The sequence below is a fragment of the Macaca nemestrina genome, chromosome 6, assembly GCF_043159975.1.
Source record: "Macaca nemestrina isolate mMacNem1 chromosome 6, mMacNem.hap1, whole genome shotgun sequence".
Taxonomy (NCBI): domain Eukaryota; kingdom Metazoa; phylum Chordata; class Mammalia; order Primates; family Cercopithecidae; genus Macaca; species Macaca nemestrina.
The window spans coordinates 164,113,796-164,137,920 of NC_092130.1; the positions used below are offsets into that span (position 1 = coordinate 164,113,796).

General features: G+C 45.1%; 1 protein-coding gene across 2 annotated transcripts in view; it reads left to right on the forward strand.

Moving 5' to 3' along the window:
- LOC105492331 (myosin X) overlaps positions 1-24,125 on the forward strand; it is a 276,819-nt gene that overhangs the window by 131,361 nt on the left and 121,333 nt on the right. For both annotated transcript variants that reach the window (XM_071099081.1, XM_071099082.1), the window contains exon 4: positions 12,028-12,215. In XM_071099081.1, coding sequence (XP_070955182.1) covers positions 12,028-12,215 — 188 coding nt within the window. The remainder of the gene's footprint in view (positions 1-12,027; positions 12,216-24,125) is intronic.

The window sequence follows — 24,125 nt, forward strand, 5'->3', positions numbered from 1 at the left end:
CCAGGCTGGAGTGCAGTGGCGCAGTCTCGGCTCATTTCAAGATCCTCCTCCCGGGTTCACGCTATTCTCCTGCCTCAACCACCTGAGTAGCTGGGACTACAGCTCCTGTCACCACGCCCAGCTAATTTTTTTTTGTATTTTTGGTAGAGGCAGGGTTTCACTGTGTTAGCCAGGATGGTTTCGATTTCCTGACCCCGTGATCCACCCGCCTCGGCCTCCCAAAGTGCTGGGATCACGCCTGTAATCCTAGCACTTTGGGAGGCTGAGGAGGGTGGATCATTTGAGGTCAGGAGTTTGAGACCAGCCTGGCCAACATGGCAAACAGCCCAGCCTTTTTAAATTTTTTAGAGGTGGAGTCTCACTCTGTGGCCCAGGCTGGAGTGCAGTGGCGTGATCTCAGCTCACTGCAACCTCTGGCTCACTGCAACCTCTACATCCTGAGTTCAAGTGATTCTCCTGCCTCAGCCTCCCCAGTAGCTGGGGTTACAGGTGCCCACCACCATGCCTGGCTAATTTTTTTTCTTTTTTTTTAATTGTAGTAGAGATGGGGTTTTGCCATTTTGGCCAGGCTGGTCTCGAACTCCTGACCTCAAATGATCCACCCTCCTCAGCCTCCCAAAGTGCTGGGATTATAGGCGTGACCCATTGCACCTGGCCAGTTATACTTGATTAAAAAAAAAATTATTGGCTGTATTTAAGATATACAACATGATGTTTTGATATACATATGCATGCTGAAGTCAAATGATACTTGATTTTTTGGGGTGTGAAATTTGATACTAGGTGTTATACCCTTAGGCCTTTTGAAAACCTTGACTTGGTAGATTTTGGATTGAAGAAATGAAGTGAGCTTCTCCCAACATTTTTAAGCAATTTGTGCTGCAGCTGTTCCAAATTATTAAAATGGACAAGGGAATGTATTTTGGAGGTGAGTTATGTGGAACTTTTCTGACAAGAAAATGTTTTTATGTGCTTCAAAATAGAATGTACTTTCTATTTCTGAAAAGCCATTAAACTGACCAGCTTATTTATTCTTGTGGAATTTGAAATCCAACATGAGGAAACCGGTACCTGGCCCCGCCTTGTGTTTGGGGGCTGCATGTGTCCACGGTCTTAAACTGCATCATCATGGCCATTTGTGGAGCGGTAACAGTACCTTTTCATAGAGTGACAAATGATATGAGCCCATGGCAAATGTTGTCTCATGGACCTTAGGATTTCTTTTTTTTTTTGAGATGGAGTCTCACTCTGTTGCCAGGGTTAGAGTACAGTGGCATGATCTCCGCTCACTGCAATCTCTGCCTCCCGGGTTCAAGCAATTCTCCTGCCTCAGCCTCCCGAGTAGCTGGGATTACAGGCACCCACCACCATGCCTGGCTAATGTTGTATTTTTAGTAGAGACGGGGTTTCACCATGTTGGCCAGACTGGTCTCGAACTCCTGACTTCAAGTAATCTGCTGGCCTTGGCCTCCCAAAGTGCTGGGATTACAGGTGTGAGCCGCTGCACCCAGCCAAGATTTCTTACCACACTTTATCTTTGCTTCACTGGACACTTAACAAACTAGCTCTTTCCCCACCTCCAACTGCCATTTTTACTCACATTACATGTTGTACTTTTCTTATTACTCAGTGAACCTTTTACACATGCAGCCTATACTTTAGTGACAATGTCATCCATGCAAAGTGAAGAGTGAGGTGGTACATTTAAGATGGGTGGGATAAGATGTCCTTGAGTGTAATTTTTTTTGCCAACGAACCCTTGACATTTCAAATAATTTTTTTTGAGATGGGGTCTCACTGTATTGCCCAGGCTGGAGTGCAGTGGTCATGGCTCACTACAGCCTTAACCTCCTCAGGCTCAGGTGATCCTCCCACCTCAGCCTCCCAAGTAGCTGGGAGTATAGGCATGCACTACCACACCCAGCTAATTTTCGTATTTTTATTAGAGATGGGGTTTTGCCATGTTGCCCAGGCTGATCTCAAACTCCTGGGCTCAAGCCATCCTCCTTCCTTGGCCTCCCAAAGTTCTGGGATTACAGGCCTGAGCCTCTGTGCATGGCCATAATTTGTCTTTCTTGAAATAAACGATTGGGAACTATGACTATAATTGCCAATGTTATTTTGCATCCCTGTTTTAGCAGGTTCAGAAGTGCCATTTGTCATGTGCATGGACACAAACAGTAAAAACCCAATAGTTAGTGAAGTCCTTCTGTGAGCTGAAGTCCCTAACCTCACCCCCTTCGATGACCTGTTACAAAATGATTCATTAGGGCTTGGCCTGTTGCATCACCTTTTGGTGATTGGATTAAGGGGGTAAGACCGTGAGGGACATCTCAGAGGAAGGAGCCTTTGTGGAAATCTAGTCAATGCAAGGTGAGGGCCTGAGCAGACCAGGACAGCACAGGTGAAGTGGGTGGGTGGGTTGCTCTGGAGTTAATTAAAAGTGGAACACACAGGGCATGGAGACGTCAGCCGCGGTGATGAGGCTGACAGAGCCCTGTGGATGGATGGGTGATGGAGAAGGCATTCGCTGTAGATCCGCAGTGTGGCACATTCTCAAAAATCCAGGGTTTCCACCCTCGCTCTGACTCACTGGCTCTGTGACCGTAGGGACAATATATTGCTGTCCCCTGGCCGGTTCCATTACCTGTCAGAAGAGGCAGGAGCAGTGAGCTCTGCTGCCCATCACAGGGTTATGGAGGAGCAAATGAGTGGGTGTGTGAATGTGTAAACAATCCTTTTGGCCATAGGATTTTGAAATGTCACTTCGTTATTCTGCCCCTGGTACTCAATGGAGGTAGGTAGTCTAAGGGAGGCCTTTGAATTATTAATGAGTAATTAATACTGGGCTGTTGTCTACTGGGTAATTTTTAATACACTGAGGCAAAATTTTCTATAATCTTCAGAAAAGAAATCAGGTTCTTTCTTTGTACCAGCCAGACACACATTTTATATATTCTTTCCTTTTTTGCTTTTTAAGGAAGACATTTCAGATTATTGAGTTTTGGTTCCAATTAAGTCTGGTCGTTTGATGGCTTTGTTGGTTTGTGGGAGTTCATTTGCTGAATTTACTGCCAGCCACAACATAACATATTTATTAATTATTTGAACTCTGAGATTTCAGGGAACTCTGTCTCCCTGAAAATCTCAGTGCCTTTTGTTCTCTCTTCCTGAATAGTCTATAGCTTGTCACCAGAACATTTTTATTTAATTTGGTTTCAAATTTGAAGGTGTGTATGCTAAAACTTTTTTTTTTCTTTTGAGATAGGGTCTCACTCTGTCAGGCTGGAGTGCAGTGGTGCAATCTTGGTTCACTGCAACCTCTGCCTCCTGGGCTGAGGTGATCCTCCCACCTCAGCCTCCTGAGTAGCTGAGACCACAGGTGGGTACCACCATACCCGGCTAACTTTTTAATGTATTTTTCATAGAGATGGGGTTTCGACATTGGTGCTCAGTCTGGTTAACTCCTGGACTCAACTGATCCTCCCGCCGTGGCCTCCTAAACTGCTGGGATTATGGGCATGAGCCATCAGGCTTGGCCCCGCTTTTTTTTTTTAAAGAGATAAGGTTTCACTTTGTTACCAAGGCTGGAGTGCAGTGACGCAATCACAGCTCACTGAAACCTTGACCTCCTGGGCTCAAGCCATCCTCCCACCTCACCTTCCCTAGTGCCTGGGATTATAGGCATGTGCTACCACACACATGGGTAATTTTTTTTTTTCTTTTTTTTTTTTGAGAGACAGGCTCTCACTGTGTTGCCCAGACTGGTCTCGAACTCCTGGGCTCAAGTAATCCTCCCATCTCGGCCTCCGAAAGTGTTCAGATAACAGGCGTGAGCCACCACACCCATCTTCTAAAACTTTTTATTTAAAGTTAAGGAGCATAATGTTTCTTGTTGTTTCCTCTCAAGTCTGTGCTTGTTTTTAATCTCTCTCTATGCTTAGAAAAAGAGGTTAATGTATTCTGTCCAACACCAGAATTCCCAGTAGTACTATTTTTTTTCTTTTTTCTTTCTTTCTGTTTGTTTTCTTTTTGTTTTTGTTTTTAGAGATGGAGTCTTGCTGTGCCGCCCAGGCTGGAGTACAGTTGCATGATCTCGGCTCACTGCAAGCTCCGCCTCCCAAATTCACGCCATTCTCCTGCCTCAGCCTCCCGAGTAGCTGGGACTACAGGGGCCCCCCACCACGCCTGGCTAATTTTTGTATTTTTAGTAGAGATGGGGTTTCACCGTGTTAGCCAGGATGGTCTCGATCTCCTGACTTCGTGATCCGCCCGCCTTGGCCTCCCAAAGTGCTGGGATTACAGGCGTGAGCCACCGCACGCGGCCCCTAGTTTTTTCTTTTTTAAACTAAAAAAAATTTAATTTTAGTAAAATGCATGAACAAAATTTATCACATCTGTTTTTAATGCACAGTACAGTAGTGTTAAGTATATTTACATTACGATGCAGCAATCTCCAGAACTCTTCTCCTCTTGCAGAACTGAATCCATACTCATTAAACAACAGCTCCCCATTTTCCCCATCTCCAGCCCCTGGCAACCACCCTTCTACTTTCTGTTTCCATCAATTTGATTATTCTGGATCCTCATATAAGTGGAATTGTACATTTCCACTTTCTCTATCAATTTGAGTATTCTGGATACCTCATACAAGTGGAATCGTACAGTATTTATCTTTTTGTGACTGTCATATTTCACTTAGCATAATGTCTTAAGGGTTCATCCATGTTGTAGCAAGGGTCTGAATTTCCATCCCTTTTAGGGCTGAATAATTCCGTTGTATGGATATACCACATTTTTTGTATCTGTTCATTTATTGATGGACACATACGTTGCTTCTACCTTTTGGCTGTTGTTTACTGAATATTTTTTATGCATGGTATAGAAAGTTTGAAAAAGCATCCTTGAGTTAGTGAAACTATGCGAAAAAGAATAAGAAAGTGCTTGGAGGATGTGGGTTTAAGGAAAATCTTGAACACAGCAGATGCAGGACATGTTATGAATGAATGTTAGTTTTCTTTTGTTTAGAGTACTAAATATGGCCTAAACTATAGGTTTAGAAATTTTTATAGAGTACGAATTTTTTCTTTTTAGAATATGAATCATAAAACGAGAAGGACCACAGCAGTAGCGCCTACAGACTTAGAAAGAGTAATGTTGGAATATAGTCATGTACCATTAAATGTGTGATCTTAGCCGGGCATTGTGGCTCACGCCTGTAATGCCAGCACTTTGGGAGGCCGATGTGAGCGGGTCAGTTGAGGCCAGAGTTTGAGAGCAGCCTGGATAATGTGGTAAAGCCCCATCCGTCTCTGCTAAAAATACAAAAATTAGCCAGGTGTGGTGGCGGGCACCTGTAATCCTAGCTACTTGGGAGGCTGAGGCAGGAGAATCGCTTGAGCCCAGGAAGCAGAGGCTGCAGTGAGCCGAGATTGCGCCACTGCACGGCAGTCTGGGCAACAGAGTGAGACTCTGTCTTAAAAATAAATAAATGTGTGATTGATCTTTAAAAATCAGGAGCAGCTGTTTATATTTAAGTGCTCTTTCTCTACTCAACAAGCAGAAAGAGTCCTGGACATTTTTTGAGGAATTTGGGGAGTTCAACTCGTGGTCCAGTTTAAAGCTATAAAGTAGATCATGAGGCACGAAGGATCGTCACGCGTCCGAGGCAGGCAGCTTCTAGGGTGCACGTAACTTTTATTTACTACTTACCTCAAAAGGTGAAAGGTTTTAAACGTACTGTAATGCAAATCTTTTTGGAAAAGAGTTTTTTTTTCACTTGATGAAATACGTGGTGTGTAAAATGAAAAGCAAAATAAAAGCCTGGTTTGGTATCTTCTGTCAACGTTAACCATGCATTCAAACGACCTTTTACCTGAAAACATGTTTCAGTACCACTCCCCGCCCCGACATAGTGGCTCTTGGAGGGAAAAGCCTTTCATTCCACAGGAGATTTGGCACTTCCTTCCAACATAGCCACGGGGGTGGCGCATGGCAAGGCTTAGAAGGAACTAGTGTAGTGCAGCCAAGCAGATGGGAGAACAGCGGAAGCCTAGGAGCCCAGGGTGGTTTCAGTGTAGATTAGAAGATAGCGTCTTCCTCAGTTGCTGTGGGCATCGCTTTTATGGGCTGAGAGCCTGAATGAGTCCCAAAATCCTCAAGAAAAGATGAAATCAGGTTCCTAACCCGGATAAAGAACGCAAGACCATGTGCTGTGCCCTTCAGAAGTTTCCCATCAAAATGGGAACAATCAAGGCTTTCTTGATAAAGCAGCAAAATTCTGTATATTAATATTTATACAGAATTTTAAAAATATATTTTTATGTAGAGATGGGGGTCTTGCTCTATTGCCCAGGCTGGTCTTGAACTCCTGGGCTCAGCCAGTTCTCCCACCTTGGCCTCACAAAGTGCTGGGATTATAGTCATGACCCACTGTAGCTGGCTGGAATTTTAAATGTATTGACAATGTGTAGTAATGAGGGACCATATTTTTTTCATGGTAACTCACTTGGCTGAATAACAGATGAAGCATGCATTTTACTGTGAGAGTCAGATACGAAGATCAATATTATTGCAGGAAAAGTGTGCAACCACCAGAGCTGTGCTGGTCATTGGCCATGATTAACATCTTCTATAACTAAACCAACTGGATGGTTTTGGTCTTTCACTCTCAAACTGTGTGCTTTTTGAAGCCATCTGGTAAAGTGTTCTGTTTCACAGCATGCCCGATTACCTTTTCTCTTGAAAGATGGTGACTCAGCAATCGATTGGTGGCAGTAGTGTGGGGTGGCAGGGACTCGGCTTAGGAGAGTATCCCGATGCCTTTTGTGAGCTGCATGACCATCAGCAGGGATGCCACATAATTCTGCAGAGTCTGTGGGCTGCCTCCACAGGAAGCATCTGCTGTTAAGAGTCCTTTCTCAGCCGAGCGCAGTGGTTCACGCCTGTAATCCCAGCATTTTGGGAGGCTGAGGCGGGTGGATCACCTGAGGTCAGGAGTTTGAGACCAGCCTGGCCAAAATATAGTGAAATCCTGTCTCTACTAGAAATGCAAAAATTAGCTGGGCAGAGTGGCGTACATCTGTTATCCCAGCTACTTGGGAAGCTGAGACAGGAGAATCTCTTGAACATGGGAGGCAGAGGTTGCAGTGAGCCGAGATCGCGCCCCTGTACTCCAGCCTGGATGACAGAGTGAGACTCAGTTTCAAAAAAATAAAAATAAAAAGTTATTTATTTTCTAAAGCACTGCTGATTCTGGTGGAGAGGACCTGTGGACATTGATTTCTGGGTTTTGTGTGTTGTCTCTAGTTGCCACAGCTACCACATTGACATCCTGAAACATTTAAAAACTATTTCACTGGACAAGATGTGGTGTCAATTACATGAGCCCAGCATGAGACCATTTTGGATGTTGCGTCTTCACCTTTGCTAACAGGCTTAATGCCACTTTGTCTTCTACCCTCATTCAAAGCCCATGTCATCCACACTGTCAGAACAAGCAGTATCTTAAAAGGATGCTCTATGGCTAGTGAGGTTCCCCAACCAGGAGGAGGAATATGGTTTAAAAGAAATGATCATTCTTTCAAAGGAAGCTGTGTAAGACGTTTTAGTGATGGTTTTATGAGTAAATCAGTGCCTTAAGAAAAAAGGGCTCATCTTAGAATTTTACAGCAACCGTACAAACATGTCATGAATGGGACATGCAAAATGATATGGGCGTATCTTTTTTTAAGAGGTGTGTTAATGATGGGTGAATATCCTAATAATAAATTAATTAAATTTAATAATAAGCTTAATGCCCATGACTGTGGCTTTCACCCTCTGCTTGTAACTGAGGAAGAGGATTGGCGTGTGCTTAATTGAGCCCACCATGTTGATTGTTTGACTGAATGTTGACTGTTGCTTGTCAGCTTCCTCTGACCTACCTGACTGCATAAAGAGTGACAGTCCTGTCAAAGTAGAGAAAAAAATAAGAATGTATTTCATAGTACAAATGAACATTTTTGATACTTAGCAGAAAGAAACAACAATAATGTAAACAACTATCAAAAAGGTAGAAAACAAACATGGCATTTTAAACAAAGTGGTGGAAAGGGCCAGGCACTCACAGCCTCAACTATTGTCTGCCTGCCCCCTCACCTCTGCAGATGTTGTGTAGAAGGAGGCACTGGAGTGTCTCTGGTCCAGGCACTGATAGAGGATGGTGGCATCCCAAGGAGTAGGACACTTTTTTTTTCCAACTTCCATATTTTTTTTTCTGGCCAAATCTTACTCATAATGCTCCGACAGGACAAAATGGGCTTTCTAGAGAGTGGATGTTTCCAAGGACCTGAGAATTTACTCATAAAAGCACCAGATCTTTTTTTCCAATTAAGGTGAAATTCATTTCACATAAAAGTAACCATTTTAAAGTATACAACTCAGTGGCATTTAGTACATTTGCAATGCTGTGCAGCCTACACCTGTGTATCAGTATGCTTTCTGCTGCTGTAACAGGATACCACACACTGGGTAATTTATAAGGAGCAGAAGTTTACTTGGCTTATGGTTCTGGAGACTGGCAAGTCCAAGAGCGTGGCACTGGCATCTGGTGGGACCCTTTTGCTATGTCATGGCCTAAAGCATCACATGGCGAGAAAGCTTGAGTGTGAGACAGAAAGAATGCATGTCGAACTTACTCTTTTATTAGGAGCCGAACTCTGCAATAACTAACTCACTCCCACAATCCCACAATAATGGCATTAATCCATTATGAGAGCAGAGCCCCATGACCTAATCACCTCTTTTTTTTTTTTTTGAGATAGAGTCTCGCTCTGTCGCCCAGGCTGGAGTGCAGTGGCACGATTTCGGCTCACTGCAAGCTCCGCCTCCCGGGTTCACGCCATTCTCCTGCCTCAGCCTCCCGATTAGCTGGGACTACAGGCGCCCGCCACCACGCCCGGCTAATTTTTTGTATTTTTTAGTAGAGACGGGGTTTCACTGTGTTAGCCAGGATGTTCTCAATCTCCTGACCTCATGATCCGCCTGCCTCGGTCTCTCAGAATGCTGGGATTACAGGCGTGAGCCACCGTGCCGAGCCTAACCTAATCACCTCTTAATCACCTTTGTAATTACCTTCCTAATACTGTTACAATGGCAATTAAATTTCAACACAAGTTTAGGAGGGGACAGACATTCAAACCATACAACCTGTATCTTAGTTCTACAATGTTTTTATCACCTCAGGTGGAAACCCTGTACCAGTGAAGCAGTCACTCCCCTTTCCTGCCACCGTCTGCTCGTAGCAACCACCGATCTTTCTGTTTCTATGGATTTAACCTACTCTGAATATGTGAACTTTTGTGTCTGGCTTAATATGTCTTCAAGGCTCATTCACATTGTAGCATGGATCAGCACTTTATTGTTTTTTGTGGCTGAGTAATATTACATGGTATGGGTATGTCACATCCATTCGTCTGATGATGGACCTTGGCATTGTTTCCACCTTTTGGCTGTTGTAAATGGTGCTTCTGTGAACATGTGTGTACAAATGTTTGAGTATTTGCTTTCACTTCTTTTTGATACGTATCTAGGGGTGGAATTGCTAGGTCAGAGGTAATATCTTTTATGTTTTTAACCTTTTTTAAATTTTTTGCTTCACATTATTTCCAAAACACATTCCAGGTTGGGTAACTCTTATCCAAAACGCTTGGGACCTGAAGTGTTTTGGATTTCTGATATTTTCTTCGATTTTGAAATATTTGCATTATGCCTACCATTTGGGCATCCCTCATCAGAAAATCTGAAATCTGAAATGCCCCCATGAACATTTCCTTTGAGCCATCTATTGTTGCTGTAAAAGCTTCAGATTTTAGAGCATTTCAGATTTTGGTTTTCGGATTAGCGATACTCAACCTGTATGGACTTACTTACATTTGAAAAGTTATACTGAACATAACAATGCTTTGCTTGATGTTCCTGGCAGATATTATGAATATAAAATACTACAAATTGCTATAATATGGTGCAGATGCTCTCAGGATGTTTGGACTTCCTGTCTAGTTTTGCTTGTTGTTTTTTGTTGCCCCCCGCAACCCCCCTGGGTGTAGGCATCCCTGGTGTCTTTTTGTGTGTTCAAATTTCCTCTTCTAACAGAGACACCAGTCAGATTGGATTAGGGCCCACCCTAATGGCCTCATTTTAAGTTAGTCACTTATTTAAAGCCCTTATCTTCAAGCACAGTAACATTCTTAAGTACTGGGGACTGGGGCTTCAGCATGTGAATTTGGGGAGAAGGCATGGATCAGCCCGTAACACCCCATAAAGCCCTAGACACACTGCATGAGCTTTATAAAAGTTGATTGGTGGTTGGTGGTGGTTGCAGGACTCTCTGCTCCCACCCCTGTCTGACTTACTTCCCCAGTTGTGTCTGAGCCTGGAAACCAGGTAACCAAACAGAGTTAGTATTTCCTGCAAAAGTGCAAGTGAATAGTTGTGTCCACATGGAGAGGCCTAAGGCATTAAGCTTTGGTAACTCTGTAGCCTCTATTTATTTTCCTTCTTTCTTTTCTTTTCTGTTCTTTTCTTCCTTTCTTTCATTCCTTTCCTTTCTTTCTCTCTTGCCCGCTGTCTCTCTCTTTCTCTCGCTCTCTCCTCTTGCTCTCACTCTCTTTCTTTTTTCTTTCTTTCTTTTTTTTTTTTTTTGACAGAGTCTTGCTCTGTTGCCCAGGCTGGAGTACAGTGGAGCAATCTCAGCTCACTAACCTCCGCCTCCCAGGTTCAAGCGATTCTCCTGCCTCAACCTCCCGAGTAGCTGGGATTACAGGTGTGTACCACCAGGCCTGGCTAATTTTATGTATTTTAAGTAGAGACAGGGTTTCACTGTGTTAGCCAGGATGGTCTTGGTCTCCTGACTTCGTGATCCTCTTGCCTCGGCCTCCCAAAGTGCTGGGATTACAGGTGTGAGCTACCACGCTCAGCCTAATACCTAGCATTTTTGAAATAGTCATGTTATCTTTTAAAAGCTGTAGCTAACTCTGCATAGCATAAAATTTGCCATTTTGACTATTTTGAAGTGTACAATTCAGTAATATTAGGTACATTCACAGACCTAGCACTTTGGACAGCCGAGGAGGGTGGATCACTCAAAGCCAGGAGTTCGAGACTAGTCTGGGTAACAAAGCAAGACCGTGTCTGGTAACAAACCAGACAAAAAAATTTAAAAATTTAAAATAATAATAATAATAAGGACATTCACAATGTTCTGCATCCACAGGTACTAACCACTTCCAGAACTTTTTTTGAGATGGAATCTTACTTGTCGCCCAGGCTGGAGTACAGTGGCACTATCTCAGGTCACTGCAACCTCCGGTTCCTGGGTTCAAGTGATTCTCCTGTCCCAGCCTCTCGTGTAGCTGGGATTACAGGCACGCACTACAATGCTTGGCTAATTTTTGTATTTTTAGTAGAGATGGGGTTTCCCCATGTTGGCCAGGCTAGCCTTGAACTCCTGACCTCAGGTGATCCACCCGCCTCAGCCTCTCGAAGTGCTGGGATTACAGATGTGAGCCACAAGGCCCGCCTCACTTCCAGAACTTTCCCATCACCCTAAACAGAAACTCTGCACCCATTAAACTGTAACTTTCCTTCTCCTGCAGCCTCTGGCTACCTCTCTTCTCCTTTCTGTCTCATCACTTTTTCACCATGCTGTTTCACAGTAGCCATTTGATGAGACAGGAGACTGGATCTGGCCAGTCGTTTGTCTGTGGGAAAGGATTAAGATTGGCGAGGTGAGCGGGGAATAGGGATCTGGGCCTGGGTCGCCTCACCATCTTCCTTCTCTTGTTTCCCTCTCACTACCATCCCCCTTTGAAATGGCTTCATTCATTTGTCCAGAACATCAAGATTTGGTTTCCAGAAGGTGCAGGGACAGTGTGCGGGAGACAGAAGCCATCTTTCCCCCTGGCGCACACTGAGTGGGTTTTGTTGGAGCTCATCCAGTGGCCTGGGTTAGAAGTGACGCATCCCTGTCTCACCCTGTGCTTGCAGACCTACATCGGCTCCATCCTGGCCTCTGTGAACCCCTACCAGCCCATCGCCGGGCTGTACGAGCATGCCACCATGGAGCAGTACAGCCGGCGCCACCTGGGCGAGCTGCCCCCGCACATCTTCGCCATCGCCAACGAGTGCTACCGCTGCCTGTGGAAGCGCCACGACAACCAGTGCATCCTCATCAGGTAACGAAGCTCACAGCCAGTCGGGCTTTTCCACGGCCGAGGAGTCCCTCCCCGCACCCAGCACACCCCGCGCCCCAGCCTCCTTAGGACATGAAACGGAGAAAGCTTTTACAACTGCCTGAGTTTCTCCGGCAGAGTTTTCTGTTTTGAATGGCATGATAACTTCACCTTTCAGAAGGAGCTCACTTAGCAAAGCAGATGGACCATGTTGCTTTGGCTCTTATCCTCAGAATAATTATTCTATTCTGTTCCTTTTTAAAAAAAAAAAAAAACATTTATTTGCCTTAATTATTCTTTGATTTATTTCAATCATAAGGCATGATCTATCTGTTTAAGGAAATCTTGCATAGTTCTTTCAAATTTAAACGTTTTGTGTAGCCTACAATGCCACTCACAAGGTTTATATGTGTGAACAAGGTTTCTTTTTTCCCTACTGCAATAAAATAACTCTAGATAGAATCTCCCAGATTTAGGCAATTTTAATAATCGGGTGCTCTTAAAGTTTACCTTTGAATTAGCCACAGAAGAGGGGCTCACTGTGTGTATGTTAAGGGTGTATTTATTTCAATTTTTTTTTTTGAGTTGGAGTCTTGCTCTGTCGCCCAGGCTGGAGTGCAGTGGCCGGATCTCAGCTCACTGCAAGCTCTGCCTCCCGGGTTCACGCCATTCTCCTGCGTCAGCCTCCCAAGTAGCTGGGACTACAGGCGCTCACCACCTCACCCGGCTAGTTTTTTTGTATTTTTTTTTTTTTTTTTTTAGTAGAGACGGGGTTTCACCGTGTTAGCCAGGATGGTCTCGATCTCCTGACCTCGTGATCTGCCCGTCTCGGCCTCCCAAAGTGCTGGGATTACAGGCTTGAGCCACTGCGCCCGGCCTCAATTTTTTTTTTAGTGGGCGAGAAGGCACTTGGCATGTCTGTTTTAGCTGAGTCGTACTCACTTTTACAAAGAAACTGTTAGGAGCCCCAATATCAGTTCATTCATTACTAGGAACTGTCTTAAAAAGTAGTAGAATATTTTTTAAATAAATATTTATTGGCTGGGCGCAATGGCTCACACTTGTAATCCCAGCACTTGAGGAGGCCGAGGTGGGTGGTTCACTTGTGGTCAGGAGTTGGAGACCAGCTTGGCCGACATGATGAAACCCCATTTCTACTAAAAATACAAAATCAGGCCGGGCGCGGTGGCTCAAGCCTGTAATCCCAGCACTTTGGGAGGCCGAGGCGGGCGGATCACAAGGTCAGGAGATCGAGACCACAGTGAAACCCCGTCTCTACTAAAAATACAAAAAATTAGCCGGGCGCGGTGGCGGGCGCCTGTAGTCCTAGCTACTCAGGAGGCTGAGGCAGGAGAATGGCGTGAACCCAGGAGGCGGAGCTTGCAGTGAGCCGAGATCGCGCCACTGCACTCCAGCCTGGGCAACAGCGTGAGACTCCGTCTCAAAAAAAAAAAAAAAAAAAAAACCAAAATCAGCCAGGCATGGTGGTGCATGCCTGTAGTCCCAGCTACTTGGGAGGCTGAGGTGGGAGGATCACTTTAACCTGGAGGTGGAGGTTGCAGTGAGCCCAGATCACGCCACTGCACTCCAGCCTGGGTGACAGAGTGAGACTCCATCTCAATAAATAAATAAATACATACATACATAAATAAATTTTCTTAATGTTTATTAACATTTTAATTGACCTCATCGCGTGTATGCTAGTGCCATCCTGTTGGATCTTGTTAGTTATTTCTATGGAACTGTGCTCTAGTGATCATCACCACACCCTGGGTGATGCTCAAAGCAGACGTGATGAATGTCAGTCTCTTCTAGTGAGGTTTCCATGGAGGCGCCAAGCATGTCTTCCTTCATTTGTCCTTCCAGGAGTTCACTCATGGGGCATAGCTGTTACTGAGGAGCCACAGTCTTGTAAAGCTGCTAGTGTGAAAGAGGATTCTGACATCTGCCTCAGATGGCTTTCTAGTCCCAACTTTGTGGCAAGATAGTTATTCTATTATTTCAAGAGAAATGGGAAAGGGAAAGGAAAGGGTGGTTTGGATTTGGCGGGGGATGTGGGGGGCGGGGGACACTAAAAAGGCCCCTGTCTCCGGATTTCCGATTCAGTGGATGTAAGACCACAGGAGACATATGGAGAGCCATATGTTAGCCTAAGACTCCCAGCCAAGTGGGCCTGTGAGCACTGCAGCCCCGAATCGCACAGACAGACCCACCTGGTCATGGCTACAGCCAGGTAACTGGTAGACATGATGACTGTGGGAAACTGATTCCCAGATGGTGGAGAAAAGCAAATAGGCTCTGCCTTTCTCCTTTCACCCCAGAGCGCTTAGAGCAGCCCCCCTGCTCCTGTGGGGAGGGACTGGGGTCGGGGGAGGACAGAGGTGCCCGAGGAGGCCCCTCTGAAACCCTGGGGCAGGGAAATGGATGGAGAGTGTTCGCAGTATCCCATGTGAGAGCTGATTGAGGATGAGTTAAGAAATTATGGCTCAACGGCCGGGCACGGTGGCTCAAGCCTGTAATCCTAGCACTTTGGGAGGCCGAGACGGGCGGATCACAAGGTCAGCAGATCGAGACCATCCTGGTTAACACGGTGAAACCCTGTCTCTACTAAAAAATACAAAAAACTAGCCGGGCGAGGTGGCAGGCGCCTGTAGTCCCAGCTACTTGGGAGGCTGAGCCAGGAGAATGGCGTAAACCCGGGAGGCGGAGCTTGCAGTAAGCTGAGATCTGGCCACTGCACTCCAGCCTGGGCGACAGAGCTAGACTCCGTCTCAAAAAAAAAAAAAGAAATTATGGCTCATGGTCTCTGACGGGTTCTGTGTGTTGGACTCTGTGCCAAGAGCTTGCCAGGCATCAGCACGTTGAAACCCTGACAGCCCTTTGATGTGGGTGCTCTATGATGATATCTGCAGGTGCCACACACAGAAAGCCATTTGCGGGGAGTGTGTTCTTCTCACTAGCAGTTTGTACCCGTTATCTTTTTTGTAGTTATTTGTTTTTTTTAACAAATGGAATTACATGTATATGAACAGCTGAATTCTCTGTGTGTGTGTGTGTGTGTGTGTGTGTGTGTGTGTGTGTGTTTGTCTAACGGGAGGGAGCATATGGGCAGATGTACTGTCTTCCCGTTACCTAAATTCTAACAGGACTAATAATGTGTTGGGCTATAGAAACAGCTTGGATAGAGTGTCTGTCTGTATATTCAGTTAAACAGATAGGGATCATGATGGCTTGCAGTTAATTGAAATGAAGCGGCTGCTTAATATAGAAACAGAGCATTTAAGATTCACATACCCAATAAAACAATCTGATCTGTGACTAGAACCACTATTTGTGGACTCTTCTAAATAACTTCATAAAAGTTCCAGAGTTAGAATTTAAAGATCATTATTTCAGCATACAGAATATCATTTAAGAAGATTAACAGAAGGGAAGAGAACAATCTATTTTAAAAGATCAAATTGGCGTCCACACTTAGATCCTTAAATAATTGCCATTGATAATTGCTTGTATTTATTACAGTCAGTGGAAAAAATGAGAGCATGACTAATACATCACTTGCTAGACAGAGCTGCTAAAGAGGAAAGCGAAACATCAAATGAGATCATTGTGCGCATATATATATGTGTGTGTGTGTGTGTGTATGTATTAAAACGGAAGGAGGTTGGCATTTTCATGGTATTTAAAAATAAGGGGGAGAGGGGGGTGGATCCTAAACAGAAAGCTCCAATTATGCAATGCTGATGTGAACAGAGTAACTGTATTTATCTAAATTAATTCAGGAAACAGAGGCTTTAAGAATAGATTTCTCACTAAAATGTGTTTTGATTTTAATAGCTCTCTTCAGCAGTTTTTTAAAGTGGGGGTTGAAGCTGTGGGAATTAAGAGAAAATGGAATATAGAAATAGGAGTTGCTGGACACAGGCGCCCTGTTTAGATTTCCTTGGGCATGATCTGCCCCCTGCTGGCTAAAATGTGTTTTACTACTTTAAAAACATTCTCATGCTTGAGAAAATAAGCCTGTTTGAATTATACAGAACTTCATAGTTCAGTTTTTCTCTAGCTTTATAAGTGAACATCGATTGGACAGGCTCCTCTGCTACTTGGTGGCAATGCCAGGTCCCTAGGCTTCTAGTTAAAGCCTCTTTCTTTGATCTCATTTTCAAATTGTTGCCTCTCTTAATGTCTAGTTTCAATTTTGCCATTTTTTGTGTACATTTAAATGAATGCTCCTGCTATTACGGTTTTGAATATGTGTGTGTGTGTGTGTATATATATATGTAAAACTTACTTGAATTTTCCATCTCATAAGGTCAGTGTTTGACTTCGGTTGATCTCTAGTACAATTGACACTGACTCTAGTTTTTCATACACAGTATACACCAGGCAGGGTTTAGTTTATTATGGTGTGTTAGTCCGTTTTCACACTGTTGATAAACATATACTCAAGACTGGGCAATTTACAAAAGAAAGGTTTAATCGGACATTTATAGTTCCATGTGGCTGGGGAAGCCTCACAATCATGGTGGCAGGCAAGGAGGAGCAAGTTACGTCTTACATGGATGGAAGCAGGCAGAGAGAGTGAAGAAGACGCAAAAGCAGAAACCCCTGATGAAACCATTAGATCTCATGAGACCCACTCATGACCACAAGAACAGCATGGGGGAAGCCACCCCTGTGATACAGTCTTCTCCCACCGCGTCCCTCCCACAACATGTGGGAATCATGGGAGTACAATTCAAGATGAGATCTGGGTGGGGACACAGCCAAACCATATCATGTGGTCTTTGCAGTATGTATGACTTCTTACGGTGAATAATATAGACAAGGCCTGTGGCTAATTCATCTTTGCAGCCTGGTACCCAGGACAGTGTCTGGGAGAGGACCAGCATTCAACAGCTGTCAGTCAAAGGATGAATATATGGAATGACTGTTGGTTCAGGATCTTTGCTTGCTTTGTGTGTTTTGGTTTTTCAAAACTTGAGTGATTTCTACTTAACCATGTCCTGGATTGATAACTGAGTGTTTGGTTTTTTTCCTGCTTCTCCATTTAGAGGTGATAGTGTTGGAATGCTGAACAAAACTTGCATCCTCAATTAGAAAGGCACCAAGCAGAATAAGGCATGGGGATGTGGCTCTTGTGATACAGCAGATGAAAGAGGTGGAGTGGGAAATGCAAAGAAAAAGGAACTGAAATTCATCGAGAGACTTATTCTTGTGTATTCCTCAGAGAGGTCCAGGAGGCATTTTCTGTAGGGAAGCTGAGGCTCAGAACTGTTTGGTAGACTTACTGAAGAAACTTCAGCTATTAGCCACAAACAGGATTTGAACTTCAGTCTCTCTGCCTGTGAAGTCTATATTTGTTTCGTTTTGTTTTGTTTTTTGAGATGGAGTCTTGCTCTATTGCCCAGGCTGGAGTGTGGTGGCACAGTCTTGGCTCCTCCCAAGTTTAAGCAATTGTCCTGCCTCAGCCTCCCAAGTAGCTGGGATTACAGGCATGCACCATCATGGCTGGCTAAGTTTTTTATTGTGTTTTTAGTAGAGATGAGGTTTCACCATGTTGGTCAGGCTGGTCTCGAACTCCTGACCTCAAGTGATCTGCCTGCCTCCCAAAGTGCTAGGATTACAGGCATGAGTGAAGTCTGTATTTCTAGAACAGAATCTTACTTTCTGGTACAGCTTCATCACATAAGGGCTTTGTTTGGCTTCCTAAGACCTTTGCACTTAATCCTTTAGGCAGTAGAGAAGTTTCCTAAGTTCATTGAACAATTGAAGGAGTGATCCAATTTATATTTTGAGAAAATCGTGTGGATCAAGGGAATTGATTTGTAAGTAGTGTTATAAGTGCCAGCAAAAAGTTTTGTGTAAAGAGCCAAAGAGTGTATATTTTAGGCTTTGTGGGCGAAAGCACCTCTGTTGCAACTAATGAACTCTGCCCTTGTAGTGTGAAAGCACTCAGATAGTATGCAGATGCATAGGCTGCACTGTGTTCCAATAAAACTTTATTTATAAAAACAGGCAGCAGGTCAGAGTTGAGGACCATTGTTTGCTGACACATGGGCTGGATCTAGTAAACTGCCAGCCTTGATGTGTGCTGCTGGGAGGCTAGCGTGTCCTGTGCACAAAAGGCCCTGCTCGTATCAGGTTGCTTTTCCTTCAGATGTGTCCTGGATCCCTTCTCTCTGCTTGCCTGAGGGCATTGCTGCATCTCTGAGCCTCCTTGCCCTGGATTCTTTGACCTCTCTCTCTACTGGATTGTTGATATTATTCAAAAACTTTTAGTGTGTTCCATCTTGGAAAAAAATACAAAAGATGCTCGTTTGGTTCCACACCCTCATTCAACTACTCCTTTATCTCAGCAAGCTGCCCCCTACCATGGCACCCCATCCTATATTTCTTGCTAGCTCTCTGTGGCCACTCCTCAGCTCCTCAGTCATTTTTCACCTCCTGTCTTCTCACCTACTTGCGTTTTCTTCTCTGAGTCTGCAGGACTCCTGAAGTTTATATACCCTCAACTTCTCATTCGAGTACCAGACTTAAGTCCTAGTGCCCCTTAGGTGTCATCACTGAGATGTCTCAGGGGTGGCATGTTCTAAAGTCCGTGTCATTTTCTCCCAGAAACTTGTCCCTCCTCTTGTGCTTCCCAATCTCAGCCAGTAGCTTCTCCATCCTACCCTGTCCCAAGCCTGAGATCTGGAAGTCATTCTTTTTCCCACCCTAAATTAAGATAAATTTACACATGGTGAAGTATGCCAGTCTTAAGGATCCAGTTTGATGAGTTTTGGCAAATGCACAAACCTGGTGCTACCAATTCCTGGATCATCATGGTAGCAAACTCTCAGGGGCCCCAGGAGTCATCCCTGATGCCTCCCCATCCATCACTTGCTGCCCACCCCCTGGCCAGACCCGTCAGTAATCCTGTCACTTGCCCTCCAGTCTTTCTTGGGCCTCTTACTTCATCTCTGCTGCCCCCGCGACCCTTCCCGCATCACCCTTTTGGTCTCCCTGATTCCTTCCTTGCCTCCTTTCTGTCCATTCTCCACGCAACAGTCAGAATGATTCTTTGGGGCCTGGTGGCTCATGCCTGTAATCCCAGCACTTTGGGAGGTCAAGGCAGGTGGATCACCTGAGGTCAGAAGTTCAAGACCAGCCTGGCCAACATGGTGAAACTCCGCCTCTACTAAAAACACAAAAATTAGCTGGGCATGGTGGCAGGGGCCGGTAATCTCAGCTACTTGGGAGGCTGAGGCAGGAGAATCGCTTGAACCCAGAGAGGTGGAGGTTGCAGTGAGCCAAGATTGCGCCACTGCACTCCAGCCTGGGCGACAGAGTGAAACACACACACACACACACACAAAAGAACAATTCTTTAGAACCTTAAATCTGATCATGACACTCTCCTGCTTAGGAACTGTCCTATGACTTTCCATTGTGCCTACAAAAAATTCTCACAATTTTTAAGACAGCCTATGGCCCCACATGAGTGCTTTGGGTTCGTTCACATTTTCATTATTATAGTTAGAATTAAAATATATATATATATATACACACACACACACACACACACACACACACACACACATACACACACACACACACACACACACACACATATATATATAAGCTCCTTTTGGTTAATCTGAATGAACACATTTTTGCCAAAGCCTGTGTTTGTGTCGGCCAGCCTGTTGGCATGAGGCATAGAACTGTCATTGCCTTGGGCTAATGAGGAGCAGGTGGAGCTGCAGGCGGGAGGAGGAGGAGACGGGTTAGACAGAAGTGTTCTACCTGCAGGGTCTGTGACCGTGAAGGGACATCCGGCATATTTCTGGGTTTTTGCAGTTTGCAAATTATGTACTTATATTTCTTCTTTGCCCTGTTGTTTGTAAAACACTTCCACAGCCCAATATCTGAGTAGTCACCACTTGTCTCCTGGTAGAGTCCTAGCTGAATTATGTGGGAGGCTGCTTTCCGCAGTAGCAGTTCTTCAACCTGGCTTCATAGTAGAATCATTCAAAAAAAAAAAAAAAAAAAAAAAGAGAAAAAAGACAGTGTCTAGCTGTGTCACCCAGGCTAGAGGGCAGTGGTGCAGTCTCTGCTCTCTGCAACCTCTGCCTTCTGGATTCAAGCGATTCTCCTGCCACAGCCTTCCAAGTAGCTGGAACTATAGGCACCCACTACCTTGCCCGGCTAATTTTTGTATTTTTAGTAGAGACGGGGTTTCACCATGTTGGCCAGACTGGTCTCAAACTCCTGACCTCAAGTGATCTCCCCGTCTTGGCCTCCCAAAGTGATGGGATTACAGATGTGAGCTACTGCCCCTGGCCAAAAAAAAAGTTTTTTTTTAAATACAGATGATACAGATGACAGAGTTCTACGCCCACAGGTTTGGACGAGGGACCTATTAGGTGGTTCTAATGTGCAGCCAGGGTTGAGAGCCACCATCGCAGAGCTCTGTGCAAATCTGAGGGTTTTTCCACATTTTACTTATACAGCTTGAGTACCCCTTATCCGAAATGCTTTGGGCTAGGCATATTTCAGCTTTCAGGTTTTTTCCATTTATTTTTGGATTTTGGAATATTTGCATTATACTGGTCGAGCATCCCTCGTCTGAAAATCTGCCCCAGAGAACCCAAAAGAGCATTTCCATTGAACATCATGTTGGCACTAAAAAAAGTTTCAGATTCTTGACCATTTCAGATTTCATATTTTCAGATTTAGGCTTACCCAATTGGTATAATGCAGATATTCTCAAAATCCGAAATCTGAAATCAGAAACACTTCTTGTCCCAAGCATTTCAGATGAGAGATCTTCCACCTGTATAAGAGACTGACAGAGACTGATATCCATGACTTGGTCCATCTCCAGCCATATTTTTTCTCCATGTGTCGTACACTCTTCAGGCATCTTGACGTCGACGAGAATCCTGGGTTTTCTTTGACCAAGCCTCCGCTGTAGGGTTTGAAGAGTATCGTATCTTCTCCATGGTTGTATTTTTGCCATGTTCGGTGAGCCAAGGTAGGCTGACTGCTATAACAGACAGCCCTCAACTCTTAGGGGTGTAACACAGGGATGGTCTATTTCTTGCTCGTCTCACAGCCCCTGGTGGGTAGGCAAGGGACTTGAGTCTACTCTGTAGGCTTCTTTGCTTGCAAGAGGTGCCATCTCTGAGGACACTTAGGTGGCAAATGGAAGATGGAACCCAGAGAACCGTGAAGGAGGTTTTTAGCTACCAGGCATAGAAGTGGCTGATAACCCCTTGGCTCAGTTGTTCAACTGGCTACACTTGGTCCCCTTGTTACTGACTGCCTGCTGGGTGTTTTTTTGTTTGTTTGTTTGTTTGTTTGTTTAATTATTTTTTTGAGATGGAGTCTGGCTCTGTCGCCCAGGCTGGAATACAGTGGCACGATCTCCATTCACTGCAACCGCCACCTCCCAGGTTTAAGTAATTCTTCTGCCTCAGCCCCCCGTGTAGCTGGGATTACAGACGTGTGCCACCATGCCCTGCTAATTTTTGTATTTTGAGTAGAGACAAGGTTTCACTGTGTTAGCCAGGCTGGACTCAAACTTCTGACCTCAAGTAATCCACCCACCTCAGCCTCCCAGAGAGCTGGGATTACAGGCGCGAGCCACCGTGCCTGGCCTCTGCCTGCCGTTTTTGCTGCAAGGGAGTCTAAACGTTTTGGGCTTCTGTGTGCCCGAGGATAAAGAAGTAGGTTGAGGAGCACATAACATTGTTTCTGCCTCACCATTTTCACTAGACAACTTATCCCTCTAGTTTTTGTTTTAATAACTCAGCCACCAACAGCTGCCACATCAATATAGATACGTTTTAAATACGGAAGATGATTTAAATCATTTAAATAATTCCTTGAAACTGTCTCTCTTGGTTTCTGTGAGTCATTCCATGCACTGTTGTTGGATGTATCCCACGTGCCAGGCACTGGGCCGAGCAGATGCCAGTTATTCAGTGTATGCTGAGCTCTGTACTGGGAAGATCCTGGTGACTAGTAAGGGAAACCCCAACTAAAGGTGGCCTAATCTATGCTGCCTTTTACTATTTCAGACCACACGAGGCAGGGCAGTTTCAGGGATGTGGGTTCAGCCCCTGCTTCCACTGGGCTTGCCTCTAATTTTCTTGACTTTTGCTTTATGATTTCAAGACAGGTTTAGATTCTCACATCTTTGTTGTCTGCCACAAAGGGGACATTTCCGTCTGGTGTCGTGTGTGTGCGCAAACCTCCCCTAGGAGCCCACAGTACCCTTGACATTACGACATTACGTCTTCGTGGAACCGTGACACTGGCCCCTGCCCAGGACTGTCGCTAGTAGAGTGGGTGAAAGGACTGCGGTTGTCTAGACCAGTGGAGATCCCTGGGACCCCTGCATCCAGCCCGGCATGTTGGCGTCATCTCTGAATCATTTCCTCTCTTATTACATGCAATTAATTCACATTTTTAGCAAAATTCCCCTTTCCTGATAACATCCCAGCTCTTGGTACTCCACAGGATTTCTCTTTAGAATGCAAAAGGGGCTCATCTGCCTATCCCAGCATTCAGCGGTTGTCAGCGTGCTGCCTCGTGGTGCCGTTTGTATGACTGTGCTCTTGCTTATCCCTTTGGTTTACCTTTCTCATAAGTTTCCAGGCTCTTTGCTGCTTCTTTTCTCTCCACAGCACCAAGCATGGTGCCATATGCCAAATGGATGGGATTTCTCCTTTCGTTTATTTCTTTTTATTTTTTTTTGAGATGGAGTCTCACTCTGTCACCCAGGCAGGCAGGCTGGAGTGCAGTGGCATGATCTCGGCTCACTGCAAGCTCCGCCTCCCGGGTTCACACCATTCTCCCTGCCTCAGCCTCCCGAGTAGCTGGGAATACAGGCACCCGCCACCACGCCCAGCTAATTTTTTGTATATTTAGTAGAGACGGGGTTTCACCGTGTTAGCCAGGATGGTCTCGATCTCCTGACCTCGTGATCCACCCACCTCAGCCTCCCAAAGTGCTGGGATTACAGGCGTGAGCCAACGCGCCTGACCAGGATTTCTCCTTTCAAGTCTCTCTCATGTCCGTGTCTTCCTTTCCATCTCCAGCCTGATTAACTGTGTTTGGGACCTGGCCACCATGGGCCTAGACAACAGCAGCAGCTGGTCTCCCGAGGGATCCTTCGGTCCTTCTAGAGCTTTTCCTCCAAAGCTGCGTTTCTTACAGGTGACCTTGATGAGGTCATCACTACCCTCCGGCTCCTGCACTTGCCCCTGAAGCATCCGGCTCAACCTTAGCTCGTGTCTGCTGCCGCCTTTCATCTCAGCCCAGCTGACCTAATCAGGCCTGGATCTCATCCTCCCATAAGAATCTTTCCCAGCTTCTGTGACTTCTGTGCTCTCTTGGCCTGACGAATGTTTGCCAGTCTTTTAAGTCATAACTCATCCCTTATTTACTTCTGTCCTTTGCCTCCTTTCCTTCTGGATTTTTTATTCACTTGTCCTTAACTATCACTAACACGTGACCTCAGCAGGACTTTGGATCAGGCAGACCTGGCGTTAAGAGTCCGACTCGGACACTCAGCCATGCTTCCCTCATGGATTATTGTGAGAATATCATGATTTAGTGTGGGTTGTGTACCCGCAGGTTCATTGCCTTGTCCCCTCAATGATATTCATGAATGATTGCATTTTTACGCACGTGTACCTGCTTTAAGTTTCCCGGACAGATCATGTTAGTGAGCTCCTGCATTTAACCAAATGTTTACACGGTGGAGGTGTTTGGGATGAACGAAATGAAGATCCCTCTCTCCCAGAGCTTCCCTTCCCTGTAAAGCACCATCCATCTTACGACCTTTCCTTAGGAAGAGGTAGTTCTGTTTGCCTCATTTGCCAAAAGCGGCGAGTAAGGCCAGACACAGTGTGGCCAACA